At 38.2% G+C, this 16,316-nt stretch overlaps 3 protein-coding genes across 4 annotated transcripts; all 3 read right to left on the bottom strand.

Moving 5' to 3' along the window:
- Positions 1-2,173: 2,173 nt before the first annotated feature.
- Positions 2,174-4,255, bottom strand: LOC133871192 (protein RGF1 INDUCIBLE TRANSCRIPTION FACTOR 1-like). 2 transcript variants are annotated; one of them, XM_062308583.1, is made up of 5 exons: positions 4,121-4,255; positions 3,874-3,991; positions 3,567-3,767; positions 3,255-3,485; positions 2,174-2,886 (listed from the first exon to the last, which is right to left on the bottom strand). In XM_062308583.1, exons 2-5 carry the CDS (start codon positions 3,874-3,876, stop codon positions 2,563-2,565), a joined length of 759 nt encoding a protein of 252 aa, XP_062164567.1. In that variant the 5' UTR covers positions 3,877-3,991; positions 4,121-4,255; the 3' UTR covers positions 2,174-2,562. The 2 variants fall into 2 exon arrangements, with proteins under 2 accessions (XP_062164567.1, XP_062164568.1); XM_062308584.1 differs by having other exon boundaries at positions 3,255-3,470.
- Positions 4,256-8,417: 4,162 nt separating this feature from the next.
- On the bottom strand, positions 8,418-11,794 carry LOC133871724 (uncharacterized). Its single transcript, XM_062309138.1, has 3 exons — positions 11,689-11,794; positions 9,205-9,377; positions 8,418-9,059 (listed from the first exon to the last, which is right to left on the bottom strand). The coding sequence occupies exons 1-3, from the start codon at positions 11,792-11,794 to the stop codon at positions 8,418-8,420; spliced, it is 921 nt and encodes a 306-aa protein (XP_062165122.1).
- A 723-nt stretch (positions 11,795-12,517) lies between these two features.
- LOC133870042 (galactan beta-1,4-galactosyltransferase GALS1) lies at positions 12,518-14,658 on the bottom strand. Its single transcript, XM_062307076.1, has 2 exons — positions 13,353-14,658; positions 12,518-12,983 (listed from the first exon to the last, which is right to left on the bottom strand). Exons 1-2 carry the CDS (start codon positions 14,474-14,476, stop codon positions 12,638-12,640), a joined length of 1,470 nt encoding a protein of 489 aa, XP_062163060.1. The 5' UTR covers positions 14,477-14,658; the 3' UTR covers positions 12,518-12,637.
- Between the last annotated feature and the right edge of the window lie 1,658 nt (positions 14,659-16,316).

The following is a 16,316-nucleotide window of genomic DNA, read 5'->3' as shown; positions in this document are numbered from 1 at the left end:
GGGTCGTTGGGTAATTAATTAGCTCCATCTTGATGGATGATTATGTCATCAAAATATGAATGATGGCAATATTCCTGATGAGTAATGCCAAAGCAGCACCACAGGCAGCCTTATCTTCAACACTCCATAGCATATATAGTGCAGTATAGGTATACCATCAGGTAATAGTTGTACGTTTTTGATGACTCGGTAAAAGGTAATTTGATATATATGAAACAATTAAAAATGAAAGAAAATGGGAAAAAGATGGAGGAATAAATAATGGTGCCATTATATATCCATCACAGTGCACCCACCGTATCCCACTACTAGGCGCCAAATCTCATCGATCACTCGTTATCTTTTTGTATATATAAGCGTAACAGTGCATGACATCGTTCTCGAAACACAAAGGGCAGGGATAAGAACGGACCTATTCCTCCTGCAGAATAATATTAGAATTAAAGTGGGGCTGGAACGTGTACGGCCAAGAATGGAGATGGAGTATACTGTATACGTGGCAGCCCCTCAGAGGAGAGTGACTCATGTAAAGCACCTAAGAAGCAGACAAAGCAGCCCTCATCCACCTGCTTTTGGTTTTATTTTTGTGAAGTTTTACATCGGAAACGTCACCCCACCCCTCACACTCTGATCAGTTTGAAAGAGGCGGTAGCAGTTGTCTTCTGTTTAGGCCCCAATAATTCATTAAACAACTAAGCAATCATCGTCCTTTACTATGAGAAAGATAAGAAAGGGAAAGCTGGGAAATATTGGATGGAGAATGGAGTCACACGCAGCCCTTCAGATTCTTCACGACTCTCCTAATCCACTTGCTAGCTTATATATATATATATATATTCAAAGATACATCAATAAAAAAACAGAGATTGGGGAGCATCCAGAGAAGTACTTGTCCTCGTCTTTGTCTATTGTGGGGTTAACGTGTCTCCCAAGCTTAACATTATATTTAGACTTCCCTTTGCTTAATTTGGCATTCTACTCGCCATGACCCACAAAATTAGTGAAGTTTTGACACAACTCAAAAGTGACCCACGATATTAAAGCTGACAATTTTTTACGTTATTTATAAACTCAACATAAAATTAGTGAAATTTTATTAAAAGGATTAAATGAATTGAATTAAAATTTACACGTAATTACAAATTGACACCCATAAATAGAATAGAAGGCAAAAATTGGAAGATTAAAAAAAAAAAAAAAGAGTGAACAATAATATTCGATCTCACATCAAACCAAAACTCTACGTGACCGCAAAGCTACATTGTCCCATTGAATTGTATCAATCAAGAACCACTCGTTGATGAAAAGACCCTTTTTCTTTCAAATCACACCACTTGGGCGGACCGACTGGGTGAGGCACCTTGAATTGACCGTAAGATTTATGATTTTTTTTTGTTAGTACAAAAAAAGTAATAGGCATCTATCAAGTTGAGTATATCACTAATCGTTCTTATCTACAAAAATAATATACTAGTTTTAAAATAGCTACCACATGGGTTGAATTAGACCAAAACGGGGCCCTCCCATGCTTGAAATATGAGGCCTTACTTGGAAAACGCACAATGATATCTCAACTCAAAAAAGCTACACAAAATTTACAAACATGAACCAAAAGTTGTCGGCTTTATGGCCAAGAATGTGAATCACATTGGAAATAACGGCTCTGTTAAAATTTTTATTTTTATCTATTATTAACTAACAATCAAAAATACAAAATATTTTTTCAAACAAAAAATATTAAAAAAAATAGTCGTAAAACACATAAATATATCATCATCATCATCACATATTCACATTGATTACAACCCCATGTATGAAGATCTTCTGATGGTACAATATTAAACTTTGACATTTTGCGAATCTAGTGTACCATTCACAAATTTAACGTACCAGCACTACATGCCTCAAATATGCAACTGCCAGCTCATAGTTCCACTTATTTTTTTTTTGCTCATGCTCTCTCTCTCAACCAAACTCCACATTAAAGGCTTAGAGAATACAAAAAGAGAAAGCCACTCGTGCAGTTACTTTAATGTACTCTTTAATATTAGTTCCAAAAACACTCAACATAGACATGCCTCTCAACGCATACGGACGAATCAAACACACAGCTTAATATATATACATATATTTTTTTTATTTTTTATTTTTTTTAAAAAAACACGAACATATATGCACAAAATATATTCTCTGTACATATGACAGCATGGTGCCATTCCATTATGATATCTTTCCAACAACCAAAAGCCCAGATATGTAATGATCTGTACAAGGATGGGCAATTATTTATATCCTAAAATTTCTAACTTAGACATAAATCCCAAGAGTAATTACCAAATATATATGAAGGACCCTAGTAAAAACACACTCTATTTATCTTTCTAGTATATTTACACAGCTAAGTCTGTGCAATTCCTTTCCCCACAGTTTTGTTCCTTTTTTTTCTATTTCATTTATCGATTAGTTTTTATAAAGTCCCACTTCAATTCACCATATAGCTAGCTATAACTTCACAAGTATGAATATACCCTCATTTCCTCCCTATATATGATTTGATTAATCTCAAAACGGGGCTCGATGGGGTATACCCTTTCTTCTCCTGGCATTGTGGTGGTTGAAAATGGGAGGCGTTGCGGGTGAAAACCGTGAAATGTTTGTAGTGGCCTCGTCCCCGGAACTGGCAGACCTCTCTCCACCGTAATTGTTGTGGCCATCAGATGAAATTGCAGGGCTATCCATCATCATACGGTTGAAAATTTGCGTCCTCCGAATCTTCTTAGGGGTTGATGACTCATCCGATTCCGACCCACCATGGAACGCGTCCCTGCTGTGCTTCATTCTCAGTGTAAACGTCAGGTCTGGGTCACCCCGCTTCACAGCTCCTAGCTGACAATGACACAATGGGAAGGGCAATTTAGTCATGAAAAACACAAAAGCGGAGGAAGAAGAAGAAGAAGCAGCAAGAAAGAAACAGAGTAGGTGAGAGAACGGGCCACAAAACAGGGTAAGCAAAGAAAATGTTATTCAAAGTAGTCGGCAAGAAAACTTCTAACACGAAAGTAACCACCAAACCAAAGATCACGGGAAGGACAATACACGATCAACAAGAAATTGGCACTTCCTAAACTGTACGTGAGTATGAAAGTGTAGAAAATAAGATTTAAAAATTATGTTAATGAAAAAGCACTAGCAACAACGAAGCAAAGTCAAATAAGGCAGACAAATGAAAGTGTGACATTGACAAAGATAATCACCTTGCAACCCAAAGAGCAAAATCTGAAGGAATCAAGGAGGCTTCTGCAACAAATCTCACATGTATTAGTAACCCCCTTTCCAGGCCTAGGCTGTGGCCGCTCATTCAAGAACACAATCTTCGCGCTATTGATAATGTATGTCTGAACACAAGAAATGTCGAGGTACTTCTGAATCTCGTTAACCCTGACCACGTTGTGGTACGAGGATCGTCGTATCTGCAGCCACCCAAGCTAATAAAATTTTACAAACACATTCCTCATATAACAAAGATTCAAAGAGGGAAACAAGAGAATACATGTAAATTTCAAAACCTGCACAACGCTGTGATCTTTGTGATTGATCAAACAGTAGGAGCATAGAGCATGTCCCATACAGTCCAAACAGAACAGATTGCATTCGCTTTTATTGGAATCGCCATGAATGGAGCAGGGGATAAAGTAACTAGCTCTCAGCAGTGGCTTTAGCCACGGGGGACCCAATTCATCGTTCCCCATTCGGCCTATCGGACTCACCTGATTATCCAACATGGTATATCGATTAGGAAAAGAATGCAAACAGAAAATAAACAATGAAGCGTGAATAAAAGAAAAAAGAAAAAGAGTGGGGGAGAAAAAATACCATGACTTTCTTGTGATTGGCCTCGACAAACCCAATATTATTCTGCTGCTGCTGTTGATTATCGATAGCCAGACTGTCCAGTTCCACAAGAACAGATGAAAACCTTCCAAGATTGAATCTGGAAACACAAGAAAACAAAAACCATACACGTAAGTCAGCCAAACAAATAAAGAAAGCTGTAAATCCACCAGTATGAAAGAACAAATATCGAAAATCAGAGATAAAGAATCATTAACCGAGACTCAACCTCAGAATCTTTTGGGGAAGACGACTGAAAAGAAATCGCCGCCGAAGCTTGTTAGGGTAAAGGAGAGTGTTTCTGATGAGAGGCAGGGGAAGGGACTAGCTAGGAAGAGAAAAGCTCCCAAGGATGCAGAAATACCTTTCATTTTTTAAGGCGGTCACAAAAAACAAAATATATAAATATAAATCTACATAAAATATAATAAAAGAAAACATAATATAATAAAAATAGAAATAAAGAAACTTGCCCACATACGACGAAGGCTGCCGAATTTTATCGACGGGTTTCAGTGGAGACAGCAATGACGAGATTCTACATTCTTTGTTACCGTCCGATGAAATCCCTTTTTCGCTCTTTCCTACTGTGCGGACACCTTATCTGTGTAAGCTCTGTTGCTGAACCGTCGATTGAGATTCTTTTTTTTTTTTTTTTTTTTTTTCTTTCTAAGTCATCGATTGAGATTGACTCTTCTTTCACGCCTGTCAAAGTGGGTCCTTCTAAACTAATGTAAACGCCGCCTTAAGCCACACGTGTGTGTATCGTGCACAGGTTTCCTTCTGTATAAGGAAGCTCCATGCTCTTCTTAAACCTCATCTCTGTTGTTTCCCAAGTGGCAAGTCAACCATCTGAACCAGATTAGGGTTTTGATTAGGATTAATTATAAATATTTTATCGAGTGATATAACAATGTATATTAGCCTTTTGATTTTTCCAATTTATCTATTTTGCTTCTAATTTTAATTTTGTCTTTATACGAAACTCCATCAGATAATTATGCACCACTACAGGGTTGGTCTTGGTCCTGAAACTTCTCGAGTAAATCGCCCAAGAGAAAAAGCATGTTTTGGTTAATAAATAAATAAATAAAATAAAACACTACAAGCCAACCCACCTCCCTAGGAAAAAGATAGTGACCAAGAAAAACTCGCGAAAAATTAAAAAAGAAATAAAATCGGTGATGACATTATTTGGACTATAATCTGCTTTTTTTTTTTTTTCCTAAGTGGACTATGATGTACTTATCTGACATGTGGCAACTGAACCGACCTACCAAAAGAGAAAAATTTCCAGAATAATAAAAACCCTTCGTCAAAGCAGAAACCTAGTTAACTTCTTTCCAAAATAAGCAAAAATTTAGGACAAGCAACTTTTATTATAAATTCTTTATAAATTATCGTGACAGCTCATAAATAGATAAAGAGAGCCTCTTCTATACTGTCAGGACAGAAAATAAGGGTTTTATACTTATCAATAAGAAATTGACACGTCAGCCTATAACAAGAAAAATAATTATTTGCAAAACACTGAATTTAATATCTTTTTATACTTTTTTTAGTCTGAAAAATAAAAACAAATAAACAAATAAAAATACTCCCAACCACCGCCCATGCAGACGCCGTCATCACCGCCGCCACTGCTCCATGCCGGACGTCGCCGCCAGCCGTTAGGAAATTTCTAGATTTTGCCGGAAACATATAGACGTCGTTGGAATCACTACTCTCGTTTTCAGATTTCGTCGAAATCACCATCCCCAGACTTGAGGGGTGGCCGCGCGACCTCCACACAGACCAGGGGTAGCCACAAAGCAACACCCAGTGGTCGAAGGTGGCCGCGAGGGCGGCCGCGCGGCCACCCCTAGATGGATCTAGGGTTGGCCCGAAAGCCACCCCAGCCACTGTGAAGTGGCAGCGCAGCTCGATGGCAACCACCTCAATTCCAACATGGGGTAGCGGTGGCGACTTTTTAGCTGTGATGGTTTTTTTTTTTTTTTTTTTTTAAAGACTAAAAGAGTGAAATTGAGGGTTTAGATCCAGTGTTTTACTAATATTTACTTTTCTTGTTTAATGTTGAGGTGTCAATCTTTCATTGGAGGGCAAAAACCTCGTGGTTTTTTCCACTGCCTTATTGAAGCTGTTCCCTTAGATAAATGATTGAGCAAAATTTTGAATTTAATTAGTTACTGATTGACTTGTCAATCATACACACTTAAATCATTTCACTAATTATGAAATATTACATTAATGTAAAAAAAAAAACAAAAAAAAAATTCTTTTTGCCTTTTATTTTAAACTAATTGAATACAGTACCAAAAAAAAAAAAAATAAATTGAAACAACTGAATACAAGGGATTTATATGAGAAGCCATTCTGCATCCAGGTATCTGAAATTTGTGGCGTTATAGACCGTAAATATATTGCATTAATGCATGAAGTTAAGTTGGTTGGTATTTTTTGTTCTCATATTATATGCCCATTTTGATGTGCTGAAAGGCAGCTCGTTCACCAATCACCACCATTACATTCCAGTTAAAACTTGATTCCCCAAACAGGCACCACTCAAACCAACCTGCTAAAACAGCTAGAAAGCAACAAAACAGAATTCTGCAGAAGCAGAACAAACTACAGAAAGAACAACAGCAAAATAGTAACACTCTAAGCCTGGAGCTAACTCAAAACAAGGGCATACCCCCCGAGAAGAGACAAACAACACCAACTTGCTAAACAAGTAAAACAACTAAAAGACCATATTCTACAAAAGAAAAAAAAGAGACTGCAACTACACCAGCCTTTCTCGGATCAAATTATGCAGATTCCACCCATGGACAAGCCCAAGGTTACTCCCAACCAGCTTTGCATATCCTTTAACCAGAATTCTAGCTCTCACTAGCCACTTAATCTGAGTATGGATTCTTAAGATCTAGGAATGTTTCCATGAAGGAGATCATTCATTTGTTTCCACATATTATAAACTGCCGCCCCAAAACAAAGTTTGCAAAGATAGGATTTCAAACTTTTTCAACACGCTTTCTCTTGAAACCACCACACAACACTGTCCCAATCCACAGGAGGATTAACAACTAAGCAATCAGCCAAAAGAACACGCCAGATTCTCCTACTAAAACTGCAACTAAAGAGCAAATGTTCTTTGCTTTCCTGTCGGGCATGGCAGAATAGATAGACACTAGAACAATTAAATCCCCACAAACATAGCTTCTCTTTGGTATTTAATGCATCCCTTAAAGCCAACCAGAGAATAAAGGAATGTCTCGGGATAGCTAGAGGGAACCACAACTGGAATTCCAAACAGGAACATCTTCTGTTCCTATAGTAACTTCAGGTAATCAACTTTGAATCTCAACCAAACTCTCAGAACAAGCATTTGGACAATACCACTCACCATGCCTAATGATAGAAAACAATTTAGGCCCAATAGCATACCCTGCATCATAAATTGTTCTGTACCCATATTTATCTAGAAGATATGCCTCCGGGTGCCAATTATCATGCCAGATGAAAATCTTCCTACCATCTCCAACCTTATAACTGAGAAATATTTTAGCTATAGGCCTTAGTTTCAGGATCTTCCTCCAGCTCCAAGAGCAAGAATGGGGAATAGTTAATTGCCAAAGGCTTTTCCCCTTCAACCACACTTCTTCCACCCAAGCCACACAAAGAGAACCAGCCCTAGCAAACAAATTCCAAATGCGAATCAACATTGATGCTTGGTTCCAAACCTCCAATTTTTTGATACCTAAACCTCCCTCCTGTTTAGGCACACAAACTTTGTCCTAGGAAACTTTTGCCTTAGCGTTTACATATGTACCATTCCAAAGAAACCTATTGAATTTCTGCTCCAACAGGTGAATAACTTTCTTAGGAAGAATAAAAATCCTAGACCAGTAGACTTGCAGGCTGCAAAGAACTAAATTGATAAGTTGCAACCGGCCTGCAAAAGATAAATTCTTGACCAACCATGAGTCTACGGGCTGATTCTAGTAATCTCCTCTAGAATAAGCGACAAAACCTCCATGGCTATAACAAAAAGATAAGGAGAAATTGGGTCTCCTTGCTTTAATCCCTTCCTACCCTTAAAATATCCAACAAGGGTGCCATTAAGCGCTATAGAGTAGCTCGGACTAGTGATGCATTCCCTAGTCCAAGCCACAAATTGAAGAGGAGCTCCAAAGCAAAGCAGACAATGGAGAATAAACTCCCAACTAATAGAATCATATGCTTTCATCAAATCCACCTTCAAAGTACATCGAGGACTACCTTTCTTCTTGTGATAATTACACACTAATTCTTGAGCAAGTAGTATGTTTTCTGAAATACTTCTTTTCGGAATAAAAGCTCCTTGATTGGAACTTATAATGTTATCAAGTCCCAGAAGTAGTCTATTAGCTAGAATCTTGGTGATGGTTTTATAAATGATGTTGTAGCAAGAGATAGGCCTATAATCTCCCATGGTATCCAGATTCTTCTTCTTTGGAACTAAAGTGATGATAGTGGCATTCACCCTTTTAAGAATCCGGCCTGTCTGAAAAAAATTCCAGAACAGCATCAGTGACTTCTTTCCCCACAATAGGCCAAGCTCTTTGATAGAACCCTGCAGAGAAACCATCCGGTCCAGGGGCCTTAAGCTTGTTCATAGCAAAAATCACCTTCCTAATCTCATCTTCAGTCAGTACTGCAGCTTCCATATGAGAAACACAATTGGGAGAAAATCTCTTTTTAACTGAAAGAGAAACTCGGGCAGCCTTCTGGTGATCAAACTCATGAGCCGTGGATCCAAGAAGACTTTGGTAAAAACCAACAGCAAGCTCCTTGATTTTAAGAGGATCTTCCACTCTATTGCCCTCCTCTTCCTTCAAGATCTTAATGAGATTAGATGAATTTGTAGCGTTAACAGAATTGTGGAAAAAGGAGTTGTTGCCATGACCCAAATTGAGCCACATGTTTCTAGAATTTTGTTTCAAAAAGTTTTCCTCCGCAGCTGAGATAGAGATATACGTATGCAAGCATTCCCTCTCTCTCCTTTGGCACTCCTCATTGCCGTGAGAAGCAATGAATTTAGCTTGGGCAGCTTCTAAATCTTGTCTAGCTTGAAGAACTCTCTGCCCCAACCCTCCGAAGAATTCCAGATTTTTAACTTTCAGCACTTTCTTAACAGCATTCAGCTTAGTATACAGTTTGAACATAGAGTAGCCACTAACGTATGTACACCAACCCTCTTCAACCCAATCCAGAAACAGCTTATGATCTGCCCAAAAGTTGAAAATTTTTAAAGGGTTTTGGTCCAAAACTAACAGGCTTCTCAATGGACACTGAAGCTGGGGAGTTATCCGAAACCCCTGCTTCCAAAAACTCTACTGAAGTATTGCCATACCTTTGCAGCCAAGCCATATTAGACATAACACGATCAAGTTTCTTGGACACAAAAGCAGCTCCTGCTCGTTTATTAGTCCAAGTACGAAAGCATCCTGTAATTAAATGCTAAATCATCAATTTCCATCATGCATGTTTTGCTTCAGTTGTTAATGCCAGTGTGAACCCCGTTGCCTTAATTTGCCTTTGTGCTTTTGTGTTCTTCTAGTTGATCGAGAAACACCTTCACGTCAGCCGTCAGGCCTCAATGCCGGTTCAGGCACGAGCATCGTACACTAGAATCTGAAATTGGAGATTGAGAAGTTTGAATGGAATCAAAAGTTCGGCCTCGTTCTACGCTGGACAGACTCAAATAGTTTTGGCTTCTCCAATCTTTTGACTAAAAATCAATCGTTCACACTTCACACAACCAACCCAGGCTGCCCTGCAAGCCATCCGTTTCGTTTCAACCCCATCACGTTGAAACCCGATTCCATTAATCATACATCCTTCGCTCCACTAAGCAGATTCTGAAGAGATCAAATTCCTCTTTTTTTATGAAAAGAGAAAAAAAGAAAAAAAAGAGAGCCCAGCAACGAAACGATAGTTACCACAACACCACTCCATTGACTTCTGGTCTTCCAAAGTCCGTCATTTAAAACGAAGTTGGTTTAACGATTATTGGGCCTCCAAAAAACTGTTGGGCCCGAGCAAATGGAACACCGACTTTTCTGTTTTCCGCTTGAGGGAATGTACGTGGCCTATCGAGGCGAGGAGGTGGTCTGCTTTGTTGCCCATTGTGGGCTTATTGCTATGAAGTGGGTTAAATAAGGGTCGGATCCCGTCGGCCTCGCGAGACCTGACGGATCCAAATTATAAATGATTGATAAGGGGCTAGGCTCCGCTGTGGCCTAGGTCCAACAGGACCACCGTCAACTGGGTCTTATCGAATGGCCCCTAGCTGAGCCCCCTAGGTAACCATGCATGTAGATGTAGGTACTGCAATTTCCTTTCTCTTAATTCTCTTTTTTTTTTTGCATTTTTAAAGTGTTAATTTGGACTAGCATCTCTTACGCATGTGCATCGCACTACGTACGCTCCCACGGGTGATTATTAATGTACTGCTAACAAATAATACCTTTTCCACTTAAAACAGAAGATTAACGAGTAAAATAGATTGTTGATGCACATCCAAGTGAAATAAATTTTGAAGAGCTCACATAAAATAATGGTTCTTCTTCGCATTTTGTATATTAGGGTAATATAATGAATCTTGTAACCAGAATTTAGTGATAGCAATTACCATGGGTAGAATCCCCCTTAATCGGGACAATATCGACTTTTAGATTAAAAAAAAAATAGGGAAAAGTATATTATTGGTCCTTTCGTTGGCCTAATTTACAAATCGCTCATAGGAGTCAAATTTCGTTTAAAATTTAGACAGATTCTGTTAGGCACTATGTCAGCACCAATAATATGACAACACGTATTACTCTTAATACAAAAAATATAAATGTATTAAAAGAGAAATGCTACATATACTTAAACTTTTACAAAATGAGCTTTACTAACTGATGTGGAGTTTATTCATTAGAGATTATTAAAACAATTAATAAAAAAAAATACTACGGGTATCATTGAATAAACTCTACATCATTTTAGTCCTCATTTTTTAGTTAAAAATTTAGTACCTCTAGCATTTCTCATATTAAAAATATAAATAAATAAATCTTAAAAAATTATTTAAAAAAAAAATGGAAAAGGGAAAGGGGTGATTGCCGGTTCCCTCATGCCACCCCTTACCCTTTTCCATTTTTTTTTTTAAAATAATTTTTTTAAGATTTTTTTTTTTATTAAGAGTGACACGTGTTGCTATATTATTGGTGCTGACGTGACGCCTAACGGAATCTGTCAAAATTTTTAACAGAATTTGACTTTAGAGAGCGATTTGTAAATTATACTAATTACAGAGATTTCTGAATTAATTTTGATACGAGAATGAGTAATTTGTAACTTAGATCAACTACATAGACTTTTAATACAATTTTTTCATAAAAAAAAAAATAGTTTTATTCTATTGCACATTTCCGTACCAAAAAGGTGTAAATTGACTATTGAAATATATGGAACCACAATTAAATTTAACATATTTAATGATAATTTTTTTTTTAAATATATATATATATATATATATATATATATATATATACAAAAAAGAGTGTACAAAGAGAATGAACATCTTACGCACAGCTCCTTTTAAGTTTTAAATAAATAGGATGATTATATGATGTGATTGGTGTTCGGGTATAACCAGAAACCATAAATAGAGCTTGCAGAATCCAACCCAAGTGTCCTCAATAAAGACAAGAACAATTATTGGGTGTTGTTTTTTGTTGAATTATTGGTACGCTCTTGGAAGTTTCTTACCTAACACCAAAATGTCTACCACACCAGAACGGCAGAACCTCCTCGGCCGACGGCAGTGTGTCACCCCATTCATGGCAAGAATATCAAATAATGCAAGGTTTCTCATTACCAATAATTAATAATCAGAACATGCAGAACTTGTAACCTATATGAGGATCTAGTATGGAATATATTATATCTTTACATCACTTTCTGCAATACCATTTGCTAATCTCTCTGCAATATCTTTCGATCTTTCAGTCTTTGGCCTTTTTGTTAGCAACCGGCTACCACTTCAATAATCCAATCTCTTTAGCAAGGGAATCAATCATCAAAAGGAAAAAAGGGAAAGTGTCTTAATCATTCATTCAACACCACCATGTCTAAGAAATTTACTCTATTATCTATCTATGTCCACCGAATCACATGGCACTGTTCTTGCTTGAAAGAGAAAGGAAATTAACCTCCCCCATAAAAAGGAGAGAAAAAGGGCCATTAAACATCTTTACACAAATTTCACCAAGAATATAAACTGGGAATTAATAATATAGAAAAAGAAAAAAAAAAAAAAAAAAAAAAAAAAAAAAAAAAAAGAGATCAAGGGAACAAATAAGAACACTCAATTCACTCACTTTTTTTTTTTTTTTTTTTCTTTTATATAGACAAATGAAAGCTTTGTTGGGTCCAATTCCTCCCTTTTCTTTTGCAACAGTTTCCCACCGCTCATGCCCATGGGTGGTGGGTGGGTCAGACGGATCCCCAGCCAGGAAAGAGGAGTAGACTTTGTGCAACCTAATTTAATTTATGAGCCAAGAATCAATCAATCAATGATGACAATGCACGCCATGCGTGAGTAGCAAGCCATCATCACATATCTGCAGTAACATTTGCTTGCCCACATGTGGATTTTGGTGCAATGGTCACAATAAAAATCATTTTGGGCACCACTAAAAGGCGCTCCTAGCTAATCTTAGAGCTGTACATTTCCGATGGTTTTGAGCTCGAATTCCTTGATGGTGTTGGCCAGCAGCTTCATGTTGTCATCATAGACGAAGGGGAGCTTGTCGTACCAGGTCACGTTGTTCTTGGCCGAAACTGGGAGGAATTCCCTGCACGGTTCGCCTAGCACCGATATGGAGTTGTGGTAGTGATAATATCGGATCTTCGTTTCTGTCTTGTGTAATGTCTTCCCAACGACATTCTCCGACATGTGCACGCCGGTCGCATAGGCGTTCTTAGCCTGAATGGCGTACTTCCGATCCCGCCGGATTCCGGTTCTTGAGTCCCTGAAGAGTAGCTTCTCGAATCCCCATTGCCTGAATTTTATGTCACGCCGCAAAAAAATAAATAAATTAATTAATTAAATACGAAAAAAAACTGTTCCAAGTAATTGGTGTGCATATATTTGCTATGTTCTCTACAAACGGAAAAGAGAAATTGGACTATATATTAGGAATCAAACAATGTAACATTCCCCTGTTTTACGACAAGTTCCCCAACTTTCCCAAAACCAAAACTAGTACTGGTACTTACTAATGGAATTCTGTTTCATCTCATAGAATTACGAATCTTAGATCCCAACATTCTGTTGGGAAAAAAAAAAAAAGAAAAAAGAAAAAAGAAAAAGAATATTTTCTTTGGTGTGTAATTCTTGTGGGAGAAGAAAGAATTAAAGAAGAAAGTACCTAGAATAATCATGGGTAGAATCGTTCAAGCAGAGTACACTGGACATGGGATTCTGCTCAATAGTGAACTGAGTATAATCGGAGAACTCATTGAGCACAGATTCCAGCGTATTTCCGTCGGGAAGATAGATATACTCATCCACATCGAAGTAAAAGGTCCAATTGGCAGACTGTCGGTAGCGATGCAGACAGTCATTCACTACCAAGAACTGGTTATAGTAATACCCATCGAACTCCGCCTGACCCTTTATGTCCTGCACAGTGGCCCTCCCAGCTCTCACCCACGGCTCCAGCGCCGCCCTCACCTCGGCCGACACCCCACCCGCGTCGTGAAAGACGAAGTGCGACTTGGGTCCGAAGAACCAGGCGTGGTAAGCCATCCATTCCCTGATCCTAGCGCCGCTCAGATTCCCGTACAAAGATGACCCACAGTACAGATACTCGTACTGGTAAGGCGGGTGGTACTTGGACTCGTTGTAAGAGCCCGGTGCTTCCTCCAAGGCTGTGAATTTCTCGTACTTCCTTGGGGACTGACCATAGTACGCATTGATAGTAAGCTTCCCACCTATGTTATCCTGATTGGGGTTGATGGGGAAGGTGCAGTTGACAACGACGACGGTGTAGACGCGTCCATAGCCCCAATCGGGAAGCATCTTATAGGCTATGGCCCGAATGGATGACCCATTGTTGGAGATCCACTCGCATTTGTACCAGGGCCGACCGTAGACGTGAATGGGCTTGGAGGCAAGACCCACGACAGCGAAGGTACGGGGCCCGCCGCGGTAGGCGCCCATGAGGACGAACAGAGCGGCGGCGTTGCCGACGGGCCGGAAAACTCGATAATTGGGGTCAGGAATGGGAATAGTTTTGGGGGCCGAGTACTTCTTTTCAGCAACTTGGCTGGAGGAGTAGTTAGAAAAGGATGCATTGGTAATAGAAAGAGCGGCGGCGGAGGAGGCGGCGGAGCAGGAGGAGCGACCGGTGGAGAGGAGGTTTTGGTAGTAGGGAGGGAGATTCCACATGAGCATGACAAGCCCCAGAGCAAGGAACGTGACGACTAAAGTCTTGGTCTCGAAGCAGCTCAGCATTTTGGCGACGGAAGGCGGTGGACCGTCCTTCCTCATTTTGGGTGAGTGGGAGGGGGTGGGGGTCTGTTCTCTTCCTCCTGTCGGTCTCTCGCCTCGATGGTGGTATTTTGATGATTGCGATTAACGAGAAAGAAAAAGAGTCCAAGGGGAGTCAGGCTCCCCTACGCAGGAACCTATTGCCCATGTCGTAAACTAAAGGACCTACTTTTTTTTCTTTTTTCTTTTTTCTTTTTTTTCGGGTGCAATTGGCCTTCTTATTACTTGGCATCTCTTCCCGTTTCCACGTTTGAAGTTGATGGGCTTTCTTAAAACGGGTTTCGATCATCCCTTAATTACTAAACCGACACTTCCAACGGTTCTTCCGAGGTTGGAGGTGATTCTTTTCTTTTTCTTTTTCTTTTTCTTTTTTTCTTTTTAATGATATGTGATGTGATGCGATACGATGCTATAGGGACGAGGGCAGCGAAATATTTTGGTGAAGCTGATAGGATTCGTTTTTATAATTTATATTTTTTTTGTTTTGTTTTTATTTTATTTCATTTAATAGTATAAATAATTAATATTGCATTATTTAAAATTTAAAATTAAACAAGAAGAATACAAGAAATTCTCTACATTAATTCATTTGAAATGAAAAAAAATGGCCATCCAACCTATCCGCGTTGTTGGTACGTAATATGATGATTGATGACAAAAGAAGGGCAATACAATGATTGGGACCTGGGTTGGGATAATAATAGTGTCCGTTTACTCGAAAGTAGGAGTTTCCAACGGTAATTTCATTGACAGGTGAGAATTAATAAGAACATGCACTATCCTCAACGTCTATCTAGCAATTCATATATACATACATACATACAGTAAATATAAAAAGTCGATATTTTACATGTTAACCATTTAAACAAAAAAAAAAAAAAAATTAATTAATTAATTAATTATTTAAGACGACGTTTGTTATGCTTTTAACAAACAAACAAAATTGAAAGGAATTAGTGAAGAAGAGGTGAAGCCAATGGTGGTTACTTTCAAAGATCTTCCCCTCCCCTACATATATAAATCTTTCTTCGCCCAAGTGGCGATCAAAGTCAAACTGAATTCGGAGGATTTTTTTGCTCATTTTTAAAACACGTTTTTCTGACCACAATAATTATGAGAAAGCCATTAATTAATCTTCGTTTAATCATTTGCCACTTGCCAGGTTTTCTTTCATAAATCATGCACTTGTTTCCTCACCCCACAAGAATGATATTTTATAACGTGATTGCTTGAACGGTGCCCCTTTAATTGAAGAAAAATGTTGCAAACATATAACGAAGAAACCAAGCTTTCTCGTACCACGTTAGTCGGTGACATGTGTTGCTTCCGGAACATCACAATCAGGCGTTTCGAAGGTCGGTAGAGAGAGAATACGAGGAAAATAAAATAAAACTTATATATCTTTAATATTAAAAACGCGAATAACACGAGGGTCCTATCAATATTTTCCTTTTTCTATGCACACTAATAGAACAGAAAGTTCTTATTAGAGGAGAATAGTTTAAAGATTTTTTTTTTTTTTTTTTTTCTTCACAATGACTAGTCCAAAGACTAATAAACATTATCCATCAACCCAATAATATAAAGATATGGTTTTTAACATTATCATTATACTTCATTTTATTGGATTGATGTACCATGTCCATTGAATATTGTTAAAAAATAAATATTAAAGCGCTGGTGGACATTATCAAATCAATCCAATTAGATGAAGTGAAATGATAATATAATATATAACATTTCTTAAAAGAAAAATATTTGCTGGGCACAAAAAAAAGTTTTTTTACAAAAAAAAAAAAAGGAAAAGAAAAGAAAGTGGAAGTTTGTGTGGGACATTGCC

This window comes from Alnus glutinosa, chromosome 6 (genome assembly GCF_958979055.1).
Source record: "Alnus glutinosa chromosome 6, dhAlnGlut1.1, whole genome shotgun sequence".
NCBI classification, from domain to species: domain Eukaryota; kingdom Viridiplantae; phylum Streptophyta; class Magnoliopsida; order Fagales; family Betulaceae; genus Alnus; species Alnus glutinosa.
Note: the sequence above shows the minus strand (reverse complement) of the source record. Positions and strands in the feature narration are given on the sequence as shown.